The sequence below is a fragment of the Canis lupus genome, chromosome 16 (assembly GCF_048164855.1).
Source record: "Canis lupus baileyi chromosome 16, mCanLup2.hap1, whole genome shotgun sequence".
Taxonomy (NCBI): domain Eukaryota; kingdom Metazoa; phylum Chordata; class Mammalia; order Carnivora; family Canidae; genus Canis; species Canis lupus.
The window spans coordinates 3,136,710-3,160,659 of NC_132853.1; the positions used below are offsets into that span (position 1 = coordinate 3,136,710).

The 23,950-nt window shown below is 39.5% G+C and overlaps 2 protein-coding genes across 13 annotated transcripts in view; both read right to left on the reverse strand.

Moving 5' to 3' along the window:
* SCAI (suppressor of cancer cell invasion) overlaps positions 1-12,409 on the reverse strand; it is a 164,539-nt gene extending 152,130 nt beyond the window's left edge. For 4 of the 7 annotated variants that reach the window (XR_012008287.1, XR_012008286.1, XR_012008285.1 and 1 more), the window contains exons 1-2: positions 12,227-12,409; positions 11,535-11,579 (exon numbers count right to left, since the gene is read on the reverse strand). Coding sequence is in view for 2 of the 7 variants with exons in the window: in XM_072777899.1 (XP_072634000.1) it covers positions 11,535-11,579; positions 12,227-12,279 (98 nt within the window). In the remaining 5 variants the exon portion in view is untranslated. Of the gene's footprint in view, positions 1-11,534; positions 11,580-11,674; positions 11,766-12,226 lie in introns of those variants that run through there. The other 3 variants (XM_072777896.1, XM_072777898.1, XM_072777897.1) reach the window with 3 other exon arrangements.
* Positions 12,410-15,717: 3,308 nt separating this feature from the next.
* Positions 15,718-23,950, reverse strand: part of PPP6C (protein phosphatase 6 catalytic subunit) — a 37,772-nt gene continuing 29,539 nt past the window's right edge. For 3 of the 6 annotated variants that reach the window (XM_072777911.1, XM_072777916.1, XM_072777917.1), the window contains exons 4-7: positions 23,540-23,681; positions 20,844-20,923; positions 20,461-20,670; positions 16,297-18,999 (exon numbers count right to left, since the gene is read on the reverse strand). In XM_072777911.1, the coding sequence (XP_072634012.1) occupies positions 18,751-18,999; positions 20,461-20,670; positions 20,844-20,923; positions 23,540-23,681 (681 nt within the window). In that variant the 3' untranslated portion in view covers positions 16,297-18,750. Of the gene's footprint in view, positions 19,000-19,302; positions 19,473-20,460; positions 20,671-20,843; positions 20,924-23,539; positions 23,682-23,950 lie in introns of all 6 variants that reach the window. The other 3 variants (XM_072777915.1, XM_072777913.1, XM_072777912.1) reach the window with 3 other exon arrangements.

The window sequence follows — 23,950 nt, forward strand, 5'->3', positions numbered from 1 at the left end:
TGCTTCTCCCTCTGCTTGTATCTCTGCCTCTGTTTCTGTTTCTCTCATGAATGAATGAATGAATGAATGAATGAATAAATAAATAAATAAATCTTTAAAAAAAAAAAAAGAAAAGATACTCAACATGATCAATCATTAGGGAAAGACAAATTAAAAACATAACGATATAGGAACACCTGGGTGGCTCAGTGGTTGAGCATGTGCCTTTGCCTCAGATGGTGATCCCAGGGTCCCGGGATCAAGTCCTGCATCAGGTTCCCCACAGGAAACCTGCTTCTCCCTCTACCTATGCCTCTGCCTCTCTCTATGCGTCTCTCATGAATAAATAAATAAAATCTTTAGAAAAATGATATATATCACTAGATATCCCTAGAATGGTAAACAATGGTAATGGTTTTAAGAGTATAAACATGTGTCAAAACTTACCAAACTGTACATTTTAAATGTGTGTGGCTCATGTATGCCACTATACCTTGATAAAGTTGTTTAAAAGAAAAAGAATGGCAATACCAAATATTGGTGAGGATATGGAGCACGTGAATCCCAAACATTGCCAGCAGGAATGCAAAATGGTACAGCCACTTTGGAAAACAGTCCAGCGATTTCTTAAAAAGTTAAACATACACTTACCATAAGACCCAGCAATTCCATTCATAGGCATCTACTCAAGAGAAATGAAAACATATCTGTCCAAAGACTTAATTCAAATGTTCATTAACAGATGTATTCATATTAGCTAAAAGCTAGAAACAAGCCAAATGTCTGTCAACCAGTGAATGCATAAACAAATTGTGGCAAAATCATACAATGGAATGCTCCTCAGCAGTAAGAAATTAACTATAGTTATGAAAAAGAACACAGATGAATCTCAACAGCATTATGCCAACCGGAAGAAACTAGACACAAAAAACTATCTAATGAATGATTTCCTTATGAGATTCTAGAAAAAACAAAGCTATCATTATAGAGAAAAGAGACCAGTGGCTCCTAGAATCATGACTGCAAAGCAACATGAACAAATGTGGGGTAAGGAGGGCAGCAACGGTGATGTTCAATATCATGATTACAGTCAGTGGTTACACAACCATATACATTTTTGTCAAAACTCATCAAATTGCATACTTAAAATTGGTGCACTTTTTTTTACATTAATAACCTCAATCAACATGTTTTTTAAAAGGCTAGAAGAAAAGGCAAAATAAAAATATTTAAACTAACAACAGTCACAGGTATCATTTATTAAATATTTAATACATGTCAGGTAACTGTTATTATGTACTTTACATTCATTACTTCAATGAATCTATTTTTTAGACAGACAAAAATCTCTGCACTCATACAGTTATATGCTTTCAGAGGAGAGGAACAGTCCTACAACAGAAGTACTGTCAATACTTGCACTTTGCAAAAGGGCAAACAGGTTTAGAGATTAAATTCATACTTTGTTCTAGAGCCCAGAGCTAGTATTTGAAAGAGCTGGGATTCAACTCCAGTCCAGGATTTCTCGACTTCAGCATCGCTGACAATTTGAGCTAAATAACTCTTTGGTGTGGGAGGCCATTCTACACACTATAGGGTGTTTAGCAGCATTTATTTGTAACTTCACCCACTAGATGCCCTTAGTTGTTACAACCAAGAATGTCTCCTGACATTGCCAAATGTCCCTGGAAGACAAAACGGCCCCTTTTTGAAAACCACAGCTTAATCCCTAAAAACTGACACCATAGCCCAAACTATTAAAAACAACTTTCTAAAAAAATAAAGAATGAATTAATTAAATAAATAAATAAATAAATAAATAAACAAACAAACAAACAAACATCTTTCTTTCCACACCTGACACTGCCCTGGTTCAGGTCCTGAATTCTGCTCACGTAAGACCTCAATGTTAGTCATTCCACCCAGGGCCTACTCTGGCATTTCAACAGTCACAATACCACCAAAGTAACCTAAAGACCTTCAGGGCCTAGATGAAATGTCTGGGGAAAGTGCCCTCACTATCAGTATGCAGAATTACTATAAACCCTTTGTATACATACAGAGTCATTATACTGTCCCATTATTTGGGTCTGCCTTCTCCATTACCACATGAGTTTTATCCCAGCAAGGCCCAAATCTTACTCATGTCTATATCCCTAGTATCCTGGACTAGTGAGCATTTAAATGTTTTTAGAATTCAAATGTCTTTTTAAAAAAGAGGGGGGGGGGCGGTCCCTGGGTGGCTCAGCGGTTCAGCACCTGCCTTTGGCCCAGGGCGTGATCCTGGAGTCCCGGGATCGAGTCCCGCGTTGGGCTCCTGGTGTGGAGCTTGCTTCTCCCTCTGCCTGTATCTCTGCCTCTCTCCCTCTCTCTCTCTCTCTCTCTCTCTCATGAATAAATAAATAAAATCTTAAAAAAAATAATTCAAATGTAATTCAAAGTACATATACCACCAAAATGCTCTTTGCTTTAAACACATCACTAAGAAAAGCCCCCAAATCATACACTAAAGCTTTACTCAATATGAATCCTAGCCAAACAAATGGGTCTTGTTCCGGACAGGTTCCAAGAAGAAGCTCTAACTCATAACCCAAACATTATTATTTTTAAAAAATATTTTATTTATTTATTCATGAGAGACACAGAGAGAGAGGCAGAGACACAGGCAGAGAGAGAAGCAGGCTCCATGCAGGGAGCCCTATGTGGGACTCGATCCTGGGCCACCAAGATCACACCCTTGGCTAAAGGCAGGCACTCAACTGCCAAGCCACCCAGGTGTCCCAATGACCCAAACATTATTAAGCAGACATGTTGAAGTCTTCAGAATTTTCCAAAATCACATAGAGATCAAATTTCCTAATCTTAAAACTCTTTTCAGTCTAGTACAGTTTATCAGGGTCCTTAAATAGTGTCACAGTATTCTGGGCCACTGAAGCCCCATCCTACACTATGTCCCTCTTGCTACCAATTCATTACTGGTTCACTATAGTTTTACTGAACACCCACTCAATGATAGGACCAAAGATATACTAAGATAAAGAAAGAAAAGCTTTAGTGAGGCAAAAAAAAAAAAAATACATGAAGAATTATTAACAGTAGTGTATAAAATGCTTATCTCAAATGACTTTAGTTCTTCTTAAACATAATTATAGCTTGGTATGTACTTAAGATAACTGGGTTGGGGGGAATGGAGAAGGGTTGAGTTCATTAGGTGATGGGGGGACACCTGGGTGGCTCAGTGGTTGAGCATGTCTTCAGCTCAGGGCGGCATGATCACAGGGTCCAGGATCAAGTCCCACATTAGGCTCCCTGCAAGGAACCGGTTTCTCTCTCTCCCTTTGCCTATGTCTCTGCCTCTTTCTCTGTGTCTCTCATGAATAAATAAATAAATAAAATATTTTTAAGAAAGTAGGTGATAGGGATTAGGAAGGACCCTTGTTGTGATGACCACCAGATATTGTATGTAAGTGTTGAATCACTAAATTCACTATATGTTAACCAACTGGAATTTAAATAAAAGCTTAAGGAAAAAAACCCCACCACTAACTGACGTCTATCAAAAAGAATAATTTAACAGCAACTATACTAAAATAAAAATGATACTTTTGGCAACCATTTTCCAAACTTTAATAGGATATATAGTACAACAGTCAACAACTCTACACAGCAGGCCAACTCAAAGGAATGCTTAAGGCCAAATACAACAATTAATTAATCTTGAAGTATTCATCAGAAAGTCATTCCACTGATTTTGAGAATTGTTATGGCTATAGTATGCAACTGATAATAACAGCTATAAAAATTTCTGGCTATGATCATTACATCCCTTCTCTAGAATCTATCTTTAGGGCTTTAACCGGTCATTTTGGTTTCTATTTTTAGCAATTCCAGAACTGTTTTCTGAGGAAAATCATGGACCTCTTTCAAGATGTATACTGGCTGTTCATACAGGCCTAAATCCTGACTTGATCAGGATCTGACCTAATCAGACATGCAAAATACATGCTCTCATGATTCTTTTTTTTTTAAAGATTCTATTTATTTATTCATGATAGACATAGGGGGAGAGAGAGGCAGAGACACAGGCAGAGGGAGAAGCAGGCTCCATACAGGGAGCCCGACGTGGGACTCGATCCCGGGACTCCAGGATCGCACACCCTGAGCCAAAGGCAGGTGCTAAACCACTGAGCCACCCAGGGATCCCCTGCTCTCATGATTCCTGACTGAGATATAAGCCTAAACTCATTGCTGCCTGATGTTTATTAAAACTTGATTACAAGAAATAATATTCAGGAAGCCCATGCTGGAGACTCCCAATGGCAGCAATTCTGGACCTTTAAGCATACACACCCAAAGGAAGGAAAGGCGCCTCAAGGAGGGACTTAGGGACCTACTGATACAGGAGCATCCATCAAGAATTGAGAGTGTACAGACCAATATCCCTGATGAACATGGATGCAAAAATTCTCAACAAGATACTAGCCAATAGGATCCAACAATACATTAAGAAAATTATTCACCATGACCAAGTAGGATTTACCCCCGGGACACAAGGCTGGTTCAACACTCGTAAAACAATCAATGTGATTCATCATATCAGCAAGAGAAAAACCAAGAACCATATGATCCTCTCATTAGATGCAGAGAAAGCATTTGACAAAATAGAGCACCCATTCCTGATCAAAACTCTTCAGAGTGTAGGGATAGAGGGAACATTCCTCAACATCTTAAAAGCCATCTCTGAAAAGACAACAGCAAATATCATTCTCAATGGGGCAGCACTGGGGCCTTTCCCCTAAGATCAGGAACAAGACAGGGATGTCCACTCTCACCACTGCTCTTCAACACAGTACTGGAAGTCCTAGCCTCAGCAATCAGACAACAAAAAGACATTAAAGGCATTCAAATTGGCAAAGAAGAAGTCAAACTCTCCCTCTTTGCCGATGACATGATACTCTACATAGAAAACCCAAAAGCCTCCACCCCAAGATTGCTAGAACTCATACAGCAATTCGGTAGCGTGGCAGGATACAAAACCAATGCCCAGAAGTCAGTAGCATTTCTATACACTAACAATGAGACTGAAGAAAGGGAAATTAAGGAGTCAATCCCATTTACAATTGCACCCAAAAGCATAAGATACCTAAGAATAAACCTAACCAAAGAGGTAAAGGATCTATACCCTAAAAACTACAGAACACTTCTGAAAGAAATTGAGGAAGACACAAAGAGATGGAAAAATATTCCATGCTCATGGATTGGCAGAATTAATATTGTGAAAATGTCAATGTTACCCAGGGCAATTTACACGTTTAATGCAATCCCTATCAAAATAACATGGACTTTCTTCACAGAGTTAGAACAAGTTATTTTAAGATTTGTGTAGAATCAGAAAAGACCCCGAATAGCCAGGGGAATTTTAAAAAAGAAAACCGTATCTGGGGGCATCACAATGCCAGATTTCAAGTTGTACTACAAAGCTGTGGTCATCAAGACAGTGTGGTACTGGCACAAAAACAGACACATAGATCAATGGAACAGAATAGAGAACCCAGAAGTGGACCCTCAACTTTATGGTCAACTAATATTCGATAAAGGAGGAAAGACTATCCATTGGAAGAAAGACAGTCTCTTCAATAAATGGTGCTGGGAAAATTGGACATCCACATGCGGAAGAATGAAACTAGACCACTCTCTTTCACCATACACAAAGATAAACTCAAAATGGATGAAAGATCTAAATGTGAGACAAGATTCCATCAAAATCCTAGAGGAGAACACAGGCAACACCCTTTTTGAACTCGGCCACAGTAACTTCTTGCAAGATACATTCATGAAGGCAAAAGAAACAAAAGCAAAAATGAACTACTGGGACTTCATCAAGATAAGAAGCTTTTGCACAGCAAAGGATACAGTCAACAAAACTCAAAGACAACCGACAGAATGGGAGAAGATATTTGCAAATGACGTATCAGATAAAGGGCTAGTTTCCAAGATCTATAAAGAACTTCTTAAACTCAACACCCAAGAAACAAACAATCCAATCATGAAATGGGCAAAAGACATGAGCAGAAATCTCACAGAGGAAGACACAGACATGGCCAAGAAGCACATGAGAAAATGCTCCGCATCACTTGCCATCAGGGAAATACAAATCAAAACCACAATGAGATCCCACCTCACACCAGTGAGAATGGGGAAAATTAACAAGGCAGGAAACCACAAATGTTGGAGAGGATGTGGAGAAAGGAGAACCCTCTTGCACTGTTGGTGGGAATGTGAACTGGTACAGCCACTCTGGAAAACTGTGTGGAGGTTCCTCAAAGAGTTAAAAATAGACCTGCCCTACGACCCAGCAATTGCACTGCTGGGGATTTACCCCAAAGATTCAGATGCAATGAAACGCCGAGACACCTGCACCCCGATGTTTCTAGCAGCAATGTCCACAATAGCCAAGCTGTGGAAGGAGCCTCGGTGTCCATCGAAAGATAAATGGATAAAGAATATGTGGTTTATATATACAATGGAATATTCCTCAGCCATTAGAAATAACAAATACCCACCATTTGCTTCGACGTGAATGGAACTGGAGGGTATTATGCTGAGTGAAGTGAGTCAATCAGAGAAGGACAAACAGTGTATGTTCTCATTCATTTGGGGAATATAAATAACAGTGAAAGGGAATAGAAGGGAAGGGAGAGGAAATGTGTGGGAAATATTAGAAAGGGAGACAGAACATAAAGACTCCTAACTCTGGGAAACGAACTAGGGGTGGTGGAAGGGGAGGAGGGCGGGGGGTGGGGGTGAATGGGTGACGGGCACTGAGGGGGGCACTTGACGGGATGAGCACTGGGTGTTATTCTGTATGTTGGTAAATTGAACACCAATAAAAAATAAATTTATTATTAAAAAAATAAATATAATACAAATTTCTCAAAAAAAAGAATTGAGAGTGAAGGAATATTTAATCTTTCTTACGAAATATTCTCTCATACAGCTCCCAAACTTTTTGGTTGCAGGAGCCCCTTGACAGCCTTTGAAAACTATCTTTGTGGGGCACCTGGGTGGCTGAGCAGTTGAGCATCTGCCTTCAGCTCAGGGCGTGATTCCAGGGTCCTGGGATCCAATCATGCCTTACGCTCCCCAGAGGGAGCCTGCTTTTCCCTCTGCCTTTTCTCTGCCTCTCTGTGTGTCTTGTGAATAAATAAATACAATATTTTTTTTAAAAACTATCTCTGTGGGTATATCCATCGATATTTATATTAGATTGTAGAGCAAAAATTTTAAACACAGTAATACAGAAACACACATTCCATTAGCCATCAGAGCAGAAATGAAATCATTCTCAACTGTAGCCTCAGAAAATTCCACTGTGAATGAGAGCGAATAATTAAAAGGCAAGTAAAGTCTTAGTATTATTAAGAAAATAGTTTTAGGGGTGCCTGGCTGGCTCAGTGAGAAGAGCACATGACTCTTAATCTCGAGATTATAAATTCGAGCCCCATAGAGGGTATGAAGATTATTATAAATTAATTAATCAATTAATTATTTTTTTAAAAAAGACAACAAAAAAACTTTTTTTAATTAAAAAAAAAAAGAAATAACATTCATAGAGAAGTCCTTAAGATTAAGAGTGCCTGTATTCAATAATTCAACCAACTGTTTTCTAAGAAGTGCCAGGGACTAGGCTAGATGCTGGGAATAAACAGAATCCCTCCAACTTATTCACCCCTGCTTATCTCTGAACCAAACCAAGCCAACAATGAGCCGTATACTTACACACTGATTTGCCCCTTTGGAGAATGTTTACTGGCATTACATGAAACTTGACTGAGAAGCATTATAAGAAGCAATGATTAAAAACTCACTACTATGATTATTATAGAGATCTCCTCCTCCACAAAACCAGTGTCCCCACCATGAAGACCAGTAAGAAAAGTTTCTCTCAGATCTACCAATCAAAAAAAAAGTATGCTTCTCTTAAACAACATATGTTTGATTTTATGAACACATGAATCTAGAAGCTGAGCTTTATTTTCTTCTTTGTTTTATTTGAGGAAATTCAGAGCCAAATATGGAACCCATCTTTAGTAACTATACAGTATTTTCTAATCTATATATTAACTTTGCCACTGGTTTATTATTCTTCTCTCATTTCTTCTTTACCTTAGTACCTTATTTTTTAATCCTTTAGAAAAGAGGAGGGAAATAAACAGTACTTGATGGTTGCTTTATTAACATAAAATTTGTCCTTTTTTCTAAAAAAAAAAAAATTTTATTTATTCATGAGAGACACAGAGAGAGAGGCAGAGACATAGGCAGAGGGAGAAAGCAGGCTCTTGCCGGGAGCCTGATACAGGACTCCATCCCAGGATCGCAGAATCATGACCTGAGCCAAAGACAGATGCTCAACCGCTGAGTCACCCAGGTGCCCCCTTAAAAAAATTTTTTTAGGTAAGCCCTACACCCAACATGGGCTTGAACTCATAACCCTGAGATCAACAGTTGTATGATCTACTAACTGAGCCAGCCAGGCACCCCAGGGTTGAACTGTTATTATTTCCATGTACAGCTGAGGGAATGGAGGTTCAAGGAGGTTTATTAACTTACATATGATCTCACAGCTTGTATTTGACAGAGTTCGGATTCAAAGACAGTCTAAACCACTATACCTAGGTGTATGTACAAGCTATCATGGGAGCAAATAAGGTGAAGGAGAGAGTGGGAAAGTCCACACACAGGATGTGACATTTGAGCTAAGAATCTCAAAGGAAGGAGCTTGCCAAGGAACAAGGAGAAAGTATTCCAGAGAGAAAGAGAAATCATGTGCAAAAATCCAAAGCAAAGAGAGAACATAAGTTCTAGGAATGGCAAACAGAACATAGAGTTACATTCAGCAATTAATTCATCGCGCAGGATTCACCAGAAAGTTAAATCATTTAATACTGGACATTTAATAGGTCCATTATTGAGAATTTCCAGGGCCACAGTATTAAACTGTGGCTGGGAAGTGGGAAGACAGGCAGAAGTGAAATAAAGGCAATCTCCTGGGGGAGGGAGGGAGAGTATGGTGAGAGAGAGAGAGAGAGAGAGAGAAGGGGCAGAAGGAGAAAGAGAAAGAGAATTCCAAGAAGCTCCATGCTCAGCACAGAGCCCAATGCAGGGGCTTGATTCCACAGGAACCGACCTGAAATCAAAAGTTGATGCTCAAGCAACTGACTCACCTAGACACTCCAAAAGCAGCCTCTTTTTATCATTAGGCTAACAAGTCTGAATTATGTTCAATAAGCAACGGGGAACCATGGAAAGATTTAAGCAAGAGAATTACAAGATCAACTTGCACAGCATGATGAATGAATTACAGATTTGAGGTAGAGAATGAAGTCAGGAGGCCACCGCAAGAGACTGGCAGTGAGTTAATGAGAGTTAAAATCTGTCCAAAAAAAAAATGTAATGTAAGCCACATATATAATGTTTAATTTCTGAATAGTCATGTTAGAAAAGTAAAAAGGAAAAACAGTTAAAATAACTTTAGTAATACTTTTATTTAATCCAATAGATCTAAAATATGATTTCATTTTATAATCAATATGAAAATTAGTAATAAGAAATTTTACACTCTTTTTGTATACTAACTGGAAATCTGATATTTTTTTTTTTTACTTAAAGCACATCTTGTTTTGGACATTAAATTTTCACCAGAAATATTTGATCTATATATAGAGTTCATAAAACTTACAGATGAAAAAGTAGATTCATATATGCCAATTTTTCCAAACATATCTGAACATTTCCCAGTAAGTATCAGTTTTTGAATTTAACTTAATTACAATTAATAAAGTTCAGTTCCTCAGCCATGCCAGTCACATTTCAAGCACTTTATGGCCATATATGGTTACTATATTCAACAGTACATGGGCAGCCCAGGGTGGCTCAGCAGTTTGGCGCTGCCTTCCGCCCAGGGCATGATCCTGGAGACCCGGGATCGAGTCCCACGTCAGGCTCCCTGCATGGAGCCTGCTTCTCCCTCTGCCTGTGTCTCTGCCCCCTCTTTCTCTGTGTCTCTCATGAATAAATAAATGAAATCTTAAAAAAAAAAAAAAAAAGAACAGTACAACCCAGAGTGACAAAGAAACTTTGACTTGCGTCATCAGCATTTTCTATCTACTTACTGGTGAGGCAGTCTGCCTACTCACATCAGTAACTTACCAAGTACCAACTATGACAGTGGTCCTACTGGTCACATCCAGTAAGGATGTAATTTCTCTCTAGACCACTGCCTACATCTGTGAAAAAGAAATCTCATGACCACAAAGAATTGCTATATAGTGTCTAACATGCAGAATGCACACAAAAATGTTTGTGGGATAGATATATGCTCTTCTTTATCACTCAAGTAATAATTCACTTGTTTGCAGACTACTTCAGCCCTCTGTTTCTATTTCCCCATGATTTGTTTATTAGACTCTATGTACTACGTATGATGAAAAAAGAAAAAGTAGTAAGAAAATATATTTTCAATTGTATATTTATCAGAGTCATTATAATATAATGGGTAAGAGCCTAAGCTCTGGAGTCAGATTGCCTGAATTCAGATAGGAGTTCTATTATTTATCAAAGGCCCCGATCTTGGCCTCCCTGTGCCTCAGTTCTCTCTTCTGCATAATAATAGTAACAGTACATGCTTCCCTGGGGTGCTTCGAGATTACAAAAGATAATACATATAAAGCACCTGCACATAGTACTTGGTACTTAGTAGATGTTCAATAAACATTACCTTTTGAATATATTTTGCTTTTTAAAGTACGTTCTATGCCCAGGGCAGGGATCCAACCCACCAGCCTGAGATCAAGAGTCGCACGCTCTACCAAGTAAGCCAGCCAGATGCCCCAAACATTCGTTTAGTTGGGTTTTTTTCTTAGGATTTTATTTATTTATTCATGAGAGACACAGAGAGAGAGGCAGAGACACAGACAGGAGGGAGACGCAGGCTCCCCATGGAGGGCTCACTGCGAGACTCCATCCGGGGACCCCAGGATCACCACCTGTGTGAAGGCAGATGCAGATGCTCAACCCCTGAGCCACCTAGGCGTCCCTCCTTTTTTTTTTTTTTTTTTTTAAGATTTCATTTTTAAATACCTCTACACTCAACGTGGGGCTCGAACTCACAACCCTGAGATCGAGAGAGTCACACTCCACCAAATGAGCCAGTTAGGTGCCCCCCCCCCACACACACACCAGCTTTTTAAACAGAGCTAGTGGAGAAGTTGAAATTAGAGCGCAAGTAAAAAAAACTAGGATTTCTCAATTACCCACGTCTGTTTCCCATATAATGTCACAGACACACACACACACACACACACACACGCACGCAGATGATACAGGTCGTACTGTGAACTCCTCAAAAGAAGGATCCTGCACGTAGTTCTATAGTCGGTACAAAAGGAGCCAAAGAAAAAACTTCATCTCTGGACTGTGCAACGGTGCAGTACGGCACGGATGTGAGCGAGCAAAGGGAAAAGCATGAAGCAAAACAGGGACGCATTTTGCCTTACCTGCTTTTCCGTTTTCGAGGTGGTTTCTCCACTGTGCCAGTCAGTCTACAAACCAAAGAAGATGGTAACTAAAAGTAACACACAGGAACGCCCCTCCCGGCCCCCTCGAGGACCACAGGCTCGCCAAGCTCATCCCTGACCTTACAAACGCCTTAGGCTCCGCTTCCCCTATTACGGAGACCAGGAGACCAGGCGATCCCCGGACTCGCGGTTCCCCCGGGGTCTTCTTCGCCCAAACCCTGCTCCCCCCGCCCAGTCCCTCACTCCAGCCTCGGCTCCTATTCGTCACAGCCCCGCTCCCCAAAACCCCCCCCCACCTACTCATTGTTTGCCTCGTCACCCCCGCGAGCCCCTCGGGCCTCTCCTCTCCCGCGCCCACCCCCTCCCGGGCGCGCGGCCCCGGCCGAGCCCCGCCCCTCCAGGCCCCGCGCCCCCCGCATTCCACGGCCCGTCCACGGGCGCGCACGCCCTGCCCCTCCCGGCCCCGCGCCCCCAGCCTCACCGCCGGCGCCCCCAGCCTCACACACCCCCCTCCTCCGGCCCCGGGGATGCGATCGCCGCCCAGCCCGCTCCCCCGCCCCTGGACGTCCCCCGCGGCCCCCCCAGCCTGAACCCCCCGCCCCTCCGCGGCCCCAAGCCGCTGCCCCGGGCCCGCTCCCCGCGCCCCCCCCGCGCCCCCACCCCCGCCCCACCTGGGGGCCAGGCGACTCCGCGGCTGCTGGGGCTGCCGGGCTCCTCTGACCATCCGGCTCCGGCTCCGCCGCGGGAGCTGCTCCGGCGGCCGCAGGGCTCGCTCGGGAAGCTGAGGCGGCGGAGGCTGGAGTAGGCGGAGAGGCGGGAGGAGGGCCTCGCGCCTCTGCCTGACATGCCGCGGGGCCCGCCCCCTCCGCGCCTCTCCCCGGCTCCCATTGGCTAGAGCTGCAGTGTGGCCGAGAGTCTGGCCGCCGATTGGACGCCCGGGCCGTCACGTCCCGCCACCTAGAGTTTGGTTGAGACTGCAGGTGGCAGCGGAGGTGCCTTAGAGACGGCCAGCAGGGCCGGGGCGACCTAAGCGCCACCGTGCGCTGGAAACGAAAAACTGCACCTCGGGCGCCAGACACCTGCCGGCAGGTTCTCCTGGCGCTGCGTCCTGCATTCCACACACACGCTGGCGCCCACCAACGCTGCACCACGCCAGGACCGACAGCCAAGCACTGCAATTTCCCCGAACTCCTCTGGCAGGTGCGACGGTGAGGGAGCTCTCCAAAACGAGCTTCATTTTGAACCACCTCGATGCGGTCCCTGACTACATCATGCTGAAATGGTCTCACTGCTCACAGATATCCCTTCATAGAGAATCCAGCAAGAAAACTGCAAGAGTCTACCCAAATGAAGCATGGTTCGGATGCTCAGCCCTCTGCAGGAAAGATCACAAGCTTGTGTGCAGGCTTCCAAGAAAGCAAGAGGTTTAAAGAATTACCACGAAAGGAAAAATCATCACTGCAAACAGTATTGATGCCGTTACTAAAAGCAATGTGTTTGTTCCATTTTGGAAGGACTAGGTAGGATTGATCCTTGAGGGCGTGCTAGCCATCCTGTGATACTGCAGATGATTGTAAGTTCAATGCCGATCAATTTAAAAATAAATTTCACTGCAGTTTTAGTAGACCTAAACATGCAAGACTACCAGCATATATGCACAGTATCAGTTACCGTTCCTCTTATACTTTAATAAGGCCATCCTTAAAAATAAGACATAGCTCATTAACATATAAAACTCTGCCATTAATGTCCTCTACATTCTCTCTACACTTCATGTGAACAGGCTTTGTTGTTTTTGGTAGATCCTTGGCATCTATTTGGAACTGGTGGGAGGCATAAAACTTTCTTTTGCTATTTCCTTTTCATTAGAAAATGTTTTTGTGCATTATTAATATGACAGCCTAGAGTAGATTACACCAGCAGGTTGGGGCAAATCTCACCCTCACAAAGGCAGAAACTAGGATACTAGCTTTTCGCAAAACTGATTTTTTTTTTTTTTTTTTTTTTTTGGCAGAGAGGACTGTCCTTTATTCTGAGACGGCTCTTTTAACATCTTTCATATTAAAAATGATACACCTTCTACGAAGTAATGATGGTAAATTGTAGTGGGTTTTAAATGGCTTTGACAAGACAAAAAAAATGTCGCCAAACATTTGTTGGCTCCCCTAATTAATACTTTATGTAATCCCCAAATTACCAAATTATGGAGAGCCTCAATCTCAACCAAACCAGAAAGGAGGGGGAATCAGCATAATTTGTCAGACAAGAGTGTGGCAGGTAGGAGTTCTGGTGGGGAGGACTATCAACTCACTAGAAGACTAATCTTGAAATATCACTCATTACATTTCTTAAAAATAGGGATTAAAATCCTGTGTGTTCAACATCTTTCACAATTGGTCAACTCCTCTCTGATACATGGTTCTGTCAAAACAGCTCCTGCTTTAATTTCTCATGCCCTCCTAAAAGGCAGCCTCAAGTCCTATCTTCGTGTCACATGCAAGTTCTAGTAATCTCTGCTTGTTTTTAGTATGTAAGAAACGTACATCTCATCATTCTAGCCCACATTTAATTCACACTTTCTCTTTTAAGCCTTTCCCAATTGCTCCATTCTATATCTTTCTTCTAATTCATTGTACTTTCATAAACTACACTATCAGCAATTATATATTGCCTTAGATTATTCTTACTCCCCATCTACATTTAATTCAGGCAAAGGGTATATTAAAATGAGCCCTCAATAAATGGCAGTTTTGGGCCAGGGGCCAAGTACCTTGTGTGCTATTTTTAATCTTGATCAACCCTGTATGATACTTAGACACAGAATTTTAAAATCTGGAGAACCCAACTTGAGCAGGGTCACACAGCTACAATAACCAATATTACTTAAGAGGGCTTAAGATGTACTCTTGTATGCCCTAAAGAGGTTCAAGTTCCAGCCCTCCTATGCAACCTGCAAAGTTACCTATCCTAAATGTTTCTTCCTCTGAAGGAGGGCGGGGAGGTAATACAGTCTTAGGATCATGGTAAAGGTAAACACAAAATAAGGCATGTATCGCATTTGGGTAAGTTAGCTATTATTGCCTGGCAGAGCTGGGGTTTTTACCTAGATCTGATTCCAGAGCCTATATTCTTTATACTATTCCATAATGCCTCTATGTAGTCTTTTTTTTTTTTTTTTTTTTTATGATAGTCACAGAGAGAGAAAGAGAGGCAGAGACATAGGCAGAGGGAGAAGCAGGCTCCATGCACCGGGAGCCCGACGTGGGATTCGATCCCGGGTCTCCAGGATCGCGCCCTGGGCCAAAGGCAGGCGCCAAACCGCTGCGCCACCCAGGGATCCCTCTATGTAGTCTTTTATATCTCATTTCCGTTTATACACAAAAGCAGAGTGCTGAGAATAATGGGTGTCCAGGGATTGAGTGGAATATACTTATGTAATATTTTTGTTGATACAAAAAAAAATCTTCACAAATTTCATGCAGTTTGAATAAAGGAAATATTTGAGTGATCTAAGCCAGCATAATCTCTCATGAAGGTAAGAAAGGCAATCACCAATTGATTGATAAGGAAATAGAAAATTAAGAAGACGGCAATAAGGAACAAACATTCCCCAGGAATCTACTGTGTCTGGCACCACACTACGGGACTTTCCAAAATGCTTTTTGGTATCTTACTACTGTATACTTCATGAACATGAATGCAGACTATAAACATACAATTGAAAGAGTTGTGATGATCTCATGATGCATGGTTCTGGAAACTCGGTCCAGGCCACAATAATGAATATTGCCTTTAAAGGGGATCCCTGGGTGGCTCAGCGGTTTAGCGCCTGCCTTCGGTCCAGGGTGTGACCCTGGAGACCCAGGATCGAGTCCCACGTCGGGCTCCCTGCATGGAGCCTGCTTCTCCCTCTGCCTGTGTCTCTGCCTCTCTCTCTGTGTCTCTCATGAATAAATAAATTCTTTAAAAAAATAAAAAATAAAAAAATAAAGAACTGGGACACTTAGTTCAAAGTTAAATGCAGAACAATAAAAAGTTTCATTTCTGTTTACCAGTCAAGCAACCAAGTGAAGGAATAAGCATTTTTTTTTTAATTTAAATTGTGTTATATAAAATGCTAACTTTTTGTCGGGACATGCTACAGACTATGCATTAGATAAAATTTTCTGACAAACTTCCTATAATCTTTTTATTAATTTACACTGAGAGGATATAGCACCTTTCATCCAAGGAACTGAAGGTGCTTTACAAACATTAGCATTTAAAAAACAATTACATTTAAAAATCTGGATTCGTGCTGTTAAATCTCTTCAACTCCAGGTACACAATTTTCTGGAGGCTGATGGAAAGCAATTCTATTTCTGACAACGAAAGAGGCTCAGAAAGAGTTTGGATTTGCTTTCGCAATACAGGCATTTTCAAAACCTGGTGCTAGGCTTACAAAGCAAACACACACAAATCTTAATGCAAAGAATAGTATTTCAAACCTTATTTCAAAAGCAAAACCCAGGGTTTAAGACGTCACAATCTTCCAACAGTTCTGGTCATCCAGATGTTAGGAGCTGATGCAGATTGCATATTAGATGTGCTCTTGATGCAGACTTTTTAGGATCACACCCAAATGAACACATTTAAAGTAGTGAGATGTTTCAGGAAAAAGCATTAACCTATATATAAAAAGCTAGCCAAGTGCATATCAGGAAAAGGGGAAAGGGAGTAATTGGCAATTAAAAGTAGACAGTTCTCACTAGAGCCTAGGACACTTTATTAGAAACCAAGTATATCATCAGCAAATAAAAATAGTTATTACCCCCATTAATACAACATAAAGGATTTTACATTCAGCCTAGATACAGGGAGTAACAGATCCTCCTGCCTACAAATCTATGACTGGCAAGTATCTTCCACTACATGATTACTCTATATCGTACATAGCCCTTATTTATTAAATCCAAATATTCCTTTTAGGCTTACAAAGTCCAATACATTCACTCTCTCTTCCCTTTACATGTCTAATCGTAAAAACTTCTTTTTTTCATGCAAAAAAGCCGTTATTCAGCTGAAGAGAAAAAAAATCAGACAAAATAGAGATGGCAATTAAGGAATGGACAAAATATTATTGGCACATGCCCAACTAGTGACAAACAAATGCAGTACACCATGACTTAAAAATAAAGGTCACATTACAGGGATAACTAAAACAACTACATCAATCTAAGCTAAGGAGTGTCAAATGGGAAGGGAGGGCTGAGGTTACCGATTTTATTGGTACAACTTAGAAGCAGAGGAGAGCAAGCACTTAAATACAATTTATGGTAACAGAAAAAAACACTGCAGAGAGCTGTTCAAAGACTACACCAAGTTGTCTGCATCATTAATTTCCAGTGTTTCACAATTAGTAAAATACATAGCTACATATCCCTGTAAGATAAAAATACCTTTCCCCCTGAATTACACTGGGGTCAGGGCAGTAACACAAAGCTACTGACCCAACAGTTCAAGTGTGTGCAGCAAATGTCTTAGCCACTTCTTTCATATAGCTATACAATTAAAAACTAAACAAGGAGCTAGGTGGTTATGGCAAAAAAAGAAAATAAAAATAAAAATATTATTGTGCTCATTTAATAAAAGAAAAACCCTGATGAAAAATTATGTGCCAAGAAGCTTAGATTATAAAGATTTTTATTGCATTTTTAGGTAACCTGGAAGTTCTTATCCTGAAGGGGAAAAGTTGGTTTTCAAAACTACCTGAACAGATACTAAAGTGCTTTATTAATTGGCTGGCTTCACAAAGATTTCCTGGAATGACAAAAATTAATTATAGTAGTAAAGGGATACCAACTATTTCACAAAATAGTAAATTCCAACATCATTTATGACCACAGTCATAAGAGACACTGGAACACTTGTCCTTATTAAGTGGACAGTTGCATATAAAGAACTGATCATCACACCCTTTGGATATTTAAATTACTTACACAAAGCCGAAACATGGTACCACAGACCTTTACAAAAAAGGACAATTTGTTTCTTTCTACACTTTTTAAAATTTGCTTCAAATTACAGTTCACAAAATACAAGAGTCCTGACTTTTCAACCTTTCCAGTTGCAGTTAAAAATTGAACACTTTCTAAAAGTTAAGGTCAAGTGTTACATCAAGAGGAGAATGATTCCTACTGAAAAGTACACAGATTTTACTTAATGATATGCATGATAGATTGTAAACTGCATCAATCACATTTTACTCAACTAGTATCAAATGAACACATCAGCATTACAAGTATTAAATGTTTTTCTATTACTATAGAGAATATAAACCAAAACATTAATATGGCAGTTATGTTCTTTAGGCACAGTTTAGTAATTTTTTTTTTTTTTAATAAATAGTATTGAATTTCAGTTGAAGTTTTAAACTCAATAACCAAAGGGTCAAAAACTCTGACTGGGGGGGAGGAGGGGAGAATAACTTTAAACTAACAATGTAAGCTGTTTAAAATTTCTAATACTTTAACCTATCTGGGTTTAAGATTACTTTATTAAAAAATACAAGGAATCTGAAAAAAGATCGATACAATTATCTTACTGTACAAAGTCATAAGCTGTAGCAGTTTTAACTAAAATTTAAAAACACAACAAGGAGGGCAGCCCTTTAGACCAATTTATTTTATATCCACTTAAAATATCATCCAACAAAGGACAATGAAGTTTACAGCTGGGACAGGTATACATAACTCGAGGCATTTGCAGTCCATCGTGCCCACTGAATAACAACTTTGCTGCTGAAATTTCTTAAAACTTACCAAACTAAAACAAAAGGCTGAATGATACAAAAGGAGGAGCATTTCGGTGTAGTCTGTTCTGTCAATTGGCTTTTTAAAAAGAGGAGACACATCCTGTTTCCCCCAGACCAGTAAATAAGCAAGAGCTACATGCAGCAGTGTGAGTATTAAGACATTTCTCAAGTCTTCTCAAATGAGTCCAAAGTGGGGATGGGATAGGGGAGAAAATTGATAGGAAAACATTGCTATAGACACCATAACAAACAATAAATTTAGATAATTTAAAATTAAAAAAAAGGCAAGAGGCAGCATTTCAGCAGCAAAGTGCTCAATAAAAAGTATATTGTAGAGGGTAATACACGAAAGTTGGGGTATGAAGAAGGAAGAAAAATGGGTCAGCAGGATGGGCGAAGGCCTCAAAGAAAATACGGCGTCGTCGTTCTGGGAGGAATAACACGTTCTGAATCTGGAACTGCCCGGAATAACTTTGGTTCTCTTGTATTTACATCTTTGAAGACCATGATCGAAGCGATATTTCCACAACGATAGCAGTAATTAGGAGCAGACCATACTGTTACCAGCTTCTCATCAAACATAAATTTATAGCCTTCGTGCACTAGTTGGTGTGCTCTGCAGATGAGTTTTAAGTTGTTGATATGAACAAACTGCAAGTCAGAAAGGTTTTGTTAAATATCTAGCACATAAAAAGAATCATGTTATATTTATATATAAAATAAGTAAGAAAATAATATTTAAATACAGTCTGGGGCTCCTGGGTAGCTCAGGAGCACCCAACTCTTGATTTTGGCTCAGGTCATGATCTTAAGGTTGTGAGATCGAGCCCCATGTCTGGCTCCACACTGGGCATGGAGCCTGCTTAAGATTCTCTCTTTCCTTCCTCTCTCTCTGCTCTCCCCCTCCCTCTCAAAAAAAAAAAATAATAATAAAGTATAAATCCTTTTACTAACGTTCTCATGATTATAGAACCCATTCTAGGGATCTCTGGGTGGCGCAGCGGTTTGGCGCCTGCCTTTGGCCCAGGGCGCGATCCTGGAGACCCGGGATCAAATCCCACGTCGGGCTCCCGGTGCATGGAGCCTGCTTCTCCCTCTGCCTGTGTCTCTGCCTCTCTCTCTCTCTCTCTGTGTGATTATCATAAATAAATAAAAAATTAAAAAAAAAAAAAAGAACCCATTCTACTATAGTTATCCCCACTATTTACAGTAAGTTATAGACAAATAAGGCTGTTTTGGCCTAAGTTATAGAAATCATACAGTCACGTAATTTATTAGAAGAAATGCATTCTATAAGCACTATCAGATGTGAAATGAAATTTTTATGGTATAATAAAAATATATTGCTATCAACTATCACTTACTAAGGGTCTAGTATGGTTCTTTGTTTTTTAAAGATTTTATTTATTCAGAAGAGACAGAGAGAGAGACAGAGACATAGGCAGAGGGAGAAGTAGGCTCCATGCAGGAAGCATGGAGCTTCCCGGATCATGCCCTGAGCCAAAGGCAGACATCTAACCACTGAGCCACCGAGGCGTCCCTCTATAGTATGATTCTTATAAGAATTCTGAGATTTATTATACTTCTTTTGTAACTGAAGGAAACAGAGGCTCAGAGAACATATGTAATTTACTTAAATTATTGTTGAACCTAGCTCTCTAATTCCATTGTGCTGCATTACTTCCCAACACAAGCTCATCCCTACATGCATATATAATGTGTATGTGTGTATTTTTTTTATTGATACTAGTGAATTTCAAAATTTGGCTTTTCACTATATATACATATATCAAATCATGTTATACATCTAAAACTAATACAATGTTACACATCTATTACATCTAAATTATATATATTAAAAATTTTATACATACATATATATGTTGCCTATATCATATTACTTAATTGCAATATTTGAAAAAGAAACGTTTACACTATTACCAAGTGGATACTGAAGGAAGTGCTTTCCTTACGTGATCTTATTTAATGAATAAGGAAAGACATACAGAATAAGCTAGATGAGAAACAGAAGGTTGTTATCTATAGCCACCACAGTTCTTTTGTAGTCCATTAGCAATCAACAAACCATCTTTCCAAAAATATTGGCTTTACCTCATTTGTGACCTTTGCGCCAAAAAGCCAACCTGCTCCTCGGGGACTGATTGCCCAAGTATCCACGTCTTCAGGATCTGACCAAACCAGATCACAAAAGGCTCCTTTATGAGGAATTTCCTGATTCCGTTCAATGGTTCGAATTTGATCCAGTGTTTTGATATCAGGAGATAAACCACCATGAACACACAAAATCTGCTCATCTATTAACTAGCAAAAAAGGATAACAGTGTTGAAAGTATAATAATAAACTTAGTCATATCTAAATTCGTCAATGACTGCTAATGCTATCAATATAATTGAGACGGCAATTAGATAAAAGTATGCAAAGGGGTATTGGCAGGAAAATACTTGAGGTTTTGCACAGATTTACATAAACTTACAGCTGCTACTGTGAGCATGTCAAAAACTTTGGTACAGTATCTCCAGGCATTAGCATTTCCATATTTGGTTTGGCACTCATCTATGAAAGAAATAGAAGAGTTCCCATTAATGAAGTTCTGAATCTGCCAATAAAAATAAAGAGCACATCCAATCCTAAAGAAGTTTAACTTAAACCAGGATGGCAAGCTATAACCTGATATGCATTCCATATAGAGTCATGAAGGAGACTAGTGTTTAACTAGTCTAAGCATGTGGTCCTGCTTTTCATTCCAGAAGGGGCCATACAAAGCAGCTGAAATTATTGATCAAACTGCTATGATCAGGAAGAGTTAAATATAAGTTCATAAACCCAAAACAAATGCTTTTGTCTACTATGTTATTCATATTGGACAATTCTATCAGTAATTTATTTAATATGACCACCTTACTCTAATAGGATAATCAAACAAATCAGAGGACCCTTAATTATAGGAGCATGGGTGATTCCTATCTCAACATTTCTCAGGCCCAGACTGTATCTTCAGAGATTTTCTGCAAATTGTGCAACAAAATACTTGAGCTTCAGTGACTACACCTGCAATCATCATTGGAGACCAGTTGCAATCAGATTCTGACATATTCCCAGTGAACACTTTCTCTGCTGTTTACAACAGTAAATAAGACATACATCTCTTCTTTCAGTTAATACCATGGAAGTCCTGTTCTTTGACTTCTTCCTCAATTTTAAAAAAAACCTTGTATCACTATTGCCATAAGTACAGCTGATAATGATATAGAAGACTATGGGTTGGGCAGCCCGGGTGGCTCGGCGGTTTAGCGCCACCTTCAGCCCAGGGCCTAATCCTGGAGATCCAGGATTGAGTCCCTTGTTGGGCTCCCTGCATGGAGCCTGCTTCTCCCTCTGCCTGTGACTCTGCCTCTCTCTCTGTGTCTCTCGTGAATAAATAAATAAAATCTTTAAAAAAAAAAAGACTATGGGGTATGATCAATCCTCATGATTTTCTAAATTACCCTATGTGTGAAGCAGGATCCTCATGTAAACTTGCCATGAGAACACTAACATTGGGCTGAACTTGCAGGCAGAATCTTTTTCATCTTCATACATGTGCAAAGCATTTGGTTCATAATAACTGCTTAGTATATGTTTATTAGTGTGAACTGAAGGCCCAATATAATTGTTATATATGGACATTTTTGCTATTTTAAAATCAATGTTAAGTTCCATGATGACTAAAATTATCTTCTGCCTGAGAAACTACTGGACTTCCTTTTATCAAACAAAATAATAAATGAGCACAGCTTGGGAACAACATAGCTCACTCAATACTAGATGTTGTGCTGTTGTTACTTTCTTCAGTCAAGGCCTCTTGATTAAAATGCCCTCCTTCCTCTCCTGCTTTTAATTTCTTTGTCCTTCACTGATAACTGTTGGTCAAATTCTGGGTATAATTATATGTATAACATTAATCTTAGAGCCGGTTGCTTTTACTAAGCTAATACCACTGTGTATACTATCCAAATTATTGACTATTTTGCAAAAGAATCAAAAACTTTTATTTTAAATGGTACTTGTTATTTTGTGAATGAAAATCAAAAGTAACTTGTAAAAAGGGGACAAATATTAGCCATCTAACTTATCAATTACTATTAACATATAATAATAAATTATCAAAATTTCTCAATTTAGTAATTGATAGTGGCTTACAAATAAGAGTTTAGCTCATCTTTATAATGACATAAGAGAATCCAAAATATAAAATCTGAAACTAAAGGGTTATGAGATTAATATTTTCAAATATCTCAATATATGCCTTAATTAAGCTTAAGGAAAATTCATGTTAATAACCTCAACAGTCCTGCTCTCTATCTCCTTCAAAGAGCTTTGTAACCTAATTTTTTTTCCTAACTTCATTTTTTAAAACTTTCAACCATATACAAGTTTTATAGAAGCAGATATATTTTGCTTTTAATGGCTAAGTTCTGTTTCTGACCCCTGAGGTCCTAGCACTCTCTGGATGGAACATATGGATACACACACATATATATACATAATTATATATGTTATACACATACAATATTATATATGTCAGCAACTTAAAAACAACTCCAAAAAAAAAAAAAAAACCCAACTCCAATGTCCAATGTTAAAGGTACTGATTTAATCAATTATAGTACATCCATACAGTGTAATATAATGCAACTATAAAAATAATGTCAATGAAGTAAAGAAAGGCTGGTCACAGCATTAAGTGAAAAAAGCAGGTATGTACACACACAAATATGTTTATAAACACACACATACACACACATATACATATAATATATAATAGGTTCTCAACTTTCAAGTGCAGAACATTTACCTTCAGCAGATTCTAGGATTCCCACTCCAACAGGTTTTCAGTGGGGGCCCAGCAATGTACATGTTTAACAAGTACCCCTGATGATTCCAATGATGTAAACTGAGGGCTACACTTTAGGGCAATGATCCAGGATGATGTACATCAAAAAATTAAGAACAGTTCTCTCTCCATGGTAAGGTTCTCAGTTGAATGGGGGAAGAGGAGGAGTTAAAAAGTGGAAAAAGATGATTTATATTTCTAACTTTATATAAAGCACATGTATGACTTGTATGGCTTTTTTCCCAAAGAGGAAAGGAAAGCAATATTCAGAGAATCAGAGAAATAGAAAGTCTTACCATAAAATCCATACACCTGTGTTATCTGTCTACTTTCATGATTTCCTCGCAAAAGTGTGATACGATCAGGCCATTTAGCCTTTAGTGCAAGAAGGTAAGTGAAGGTCTCCAAACTATAGTAACCTCTGTCTACAAAATCACCCTGTAAAGTAAAAGTTTACAGTTAGAAATAATAGCAACAATGTATTTTTTAAATTATACCAAGGTGTACAAACTCAGAGACATGGCAAAAAAAAAAAAATAACAAAATTGAAGGGTCATACATTGATTTATTTGGAAATTGGGTTTTAACAAAAAATTCAAATCGAAGTAAATAAGCAGTCTCTACTAAGTGTGCCAGTCTTATGATTCAGGAGGCCTACAGGAACCTGCTATCCAATTCTCTGAAGGATCTTCCCTGAAAAACCACCA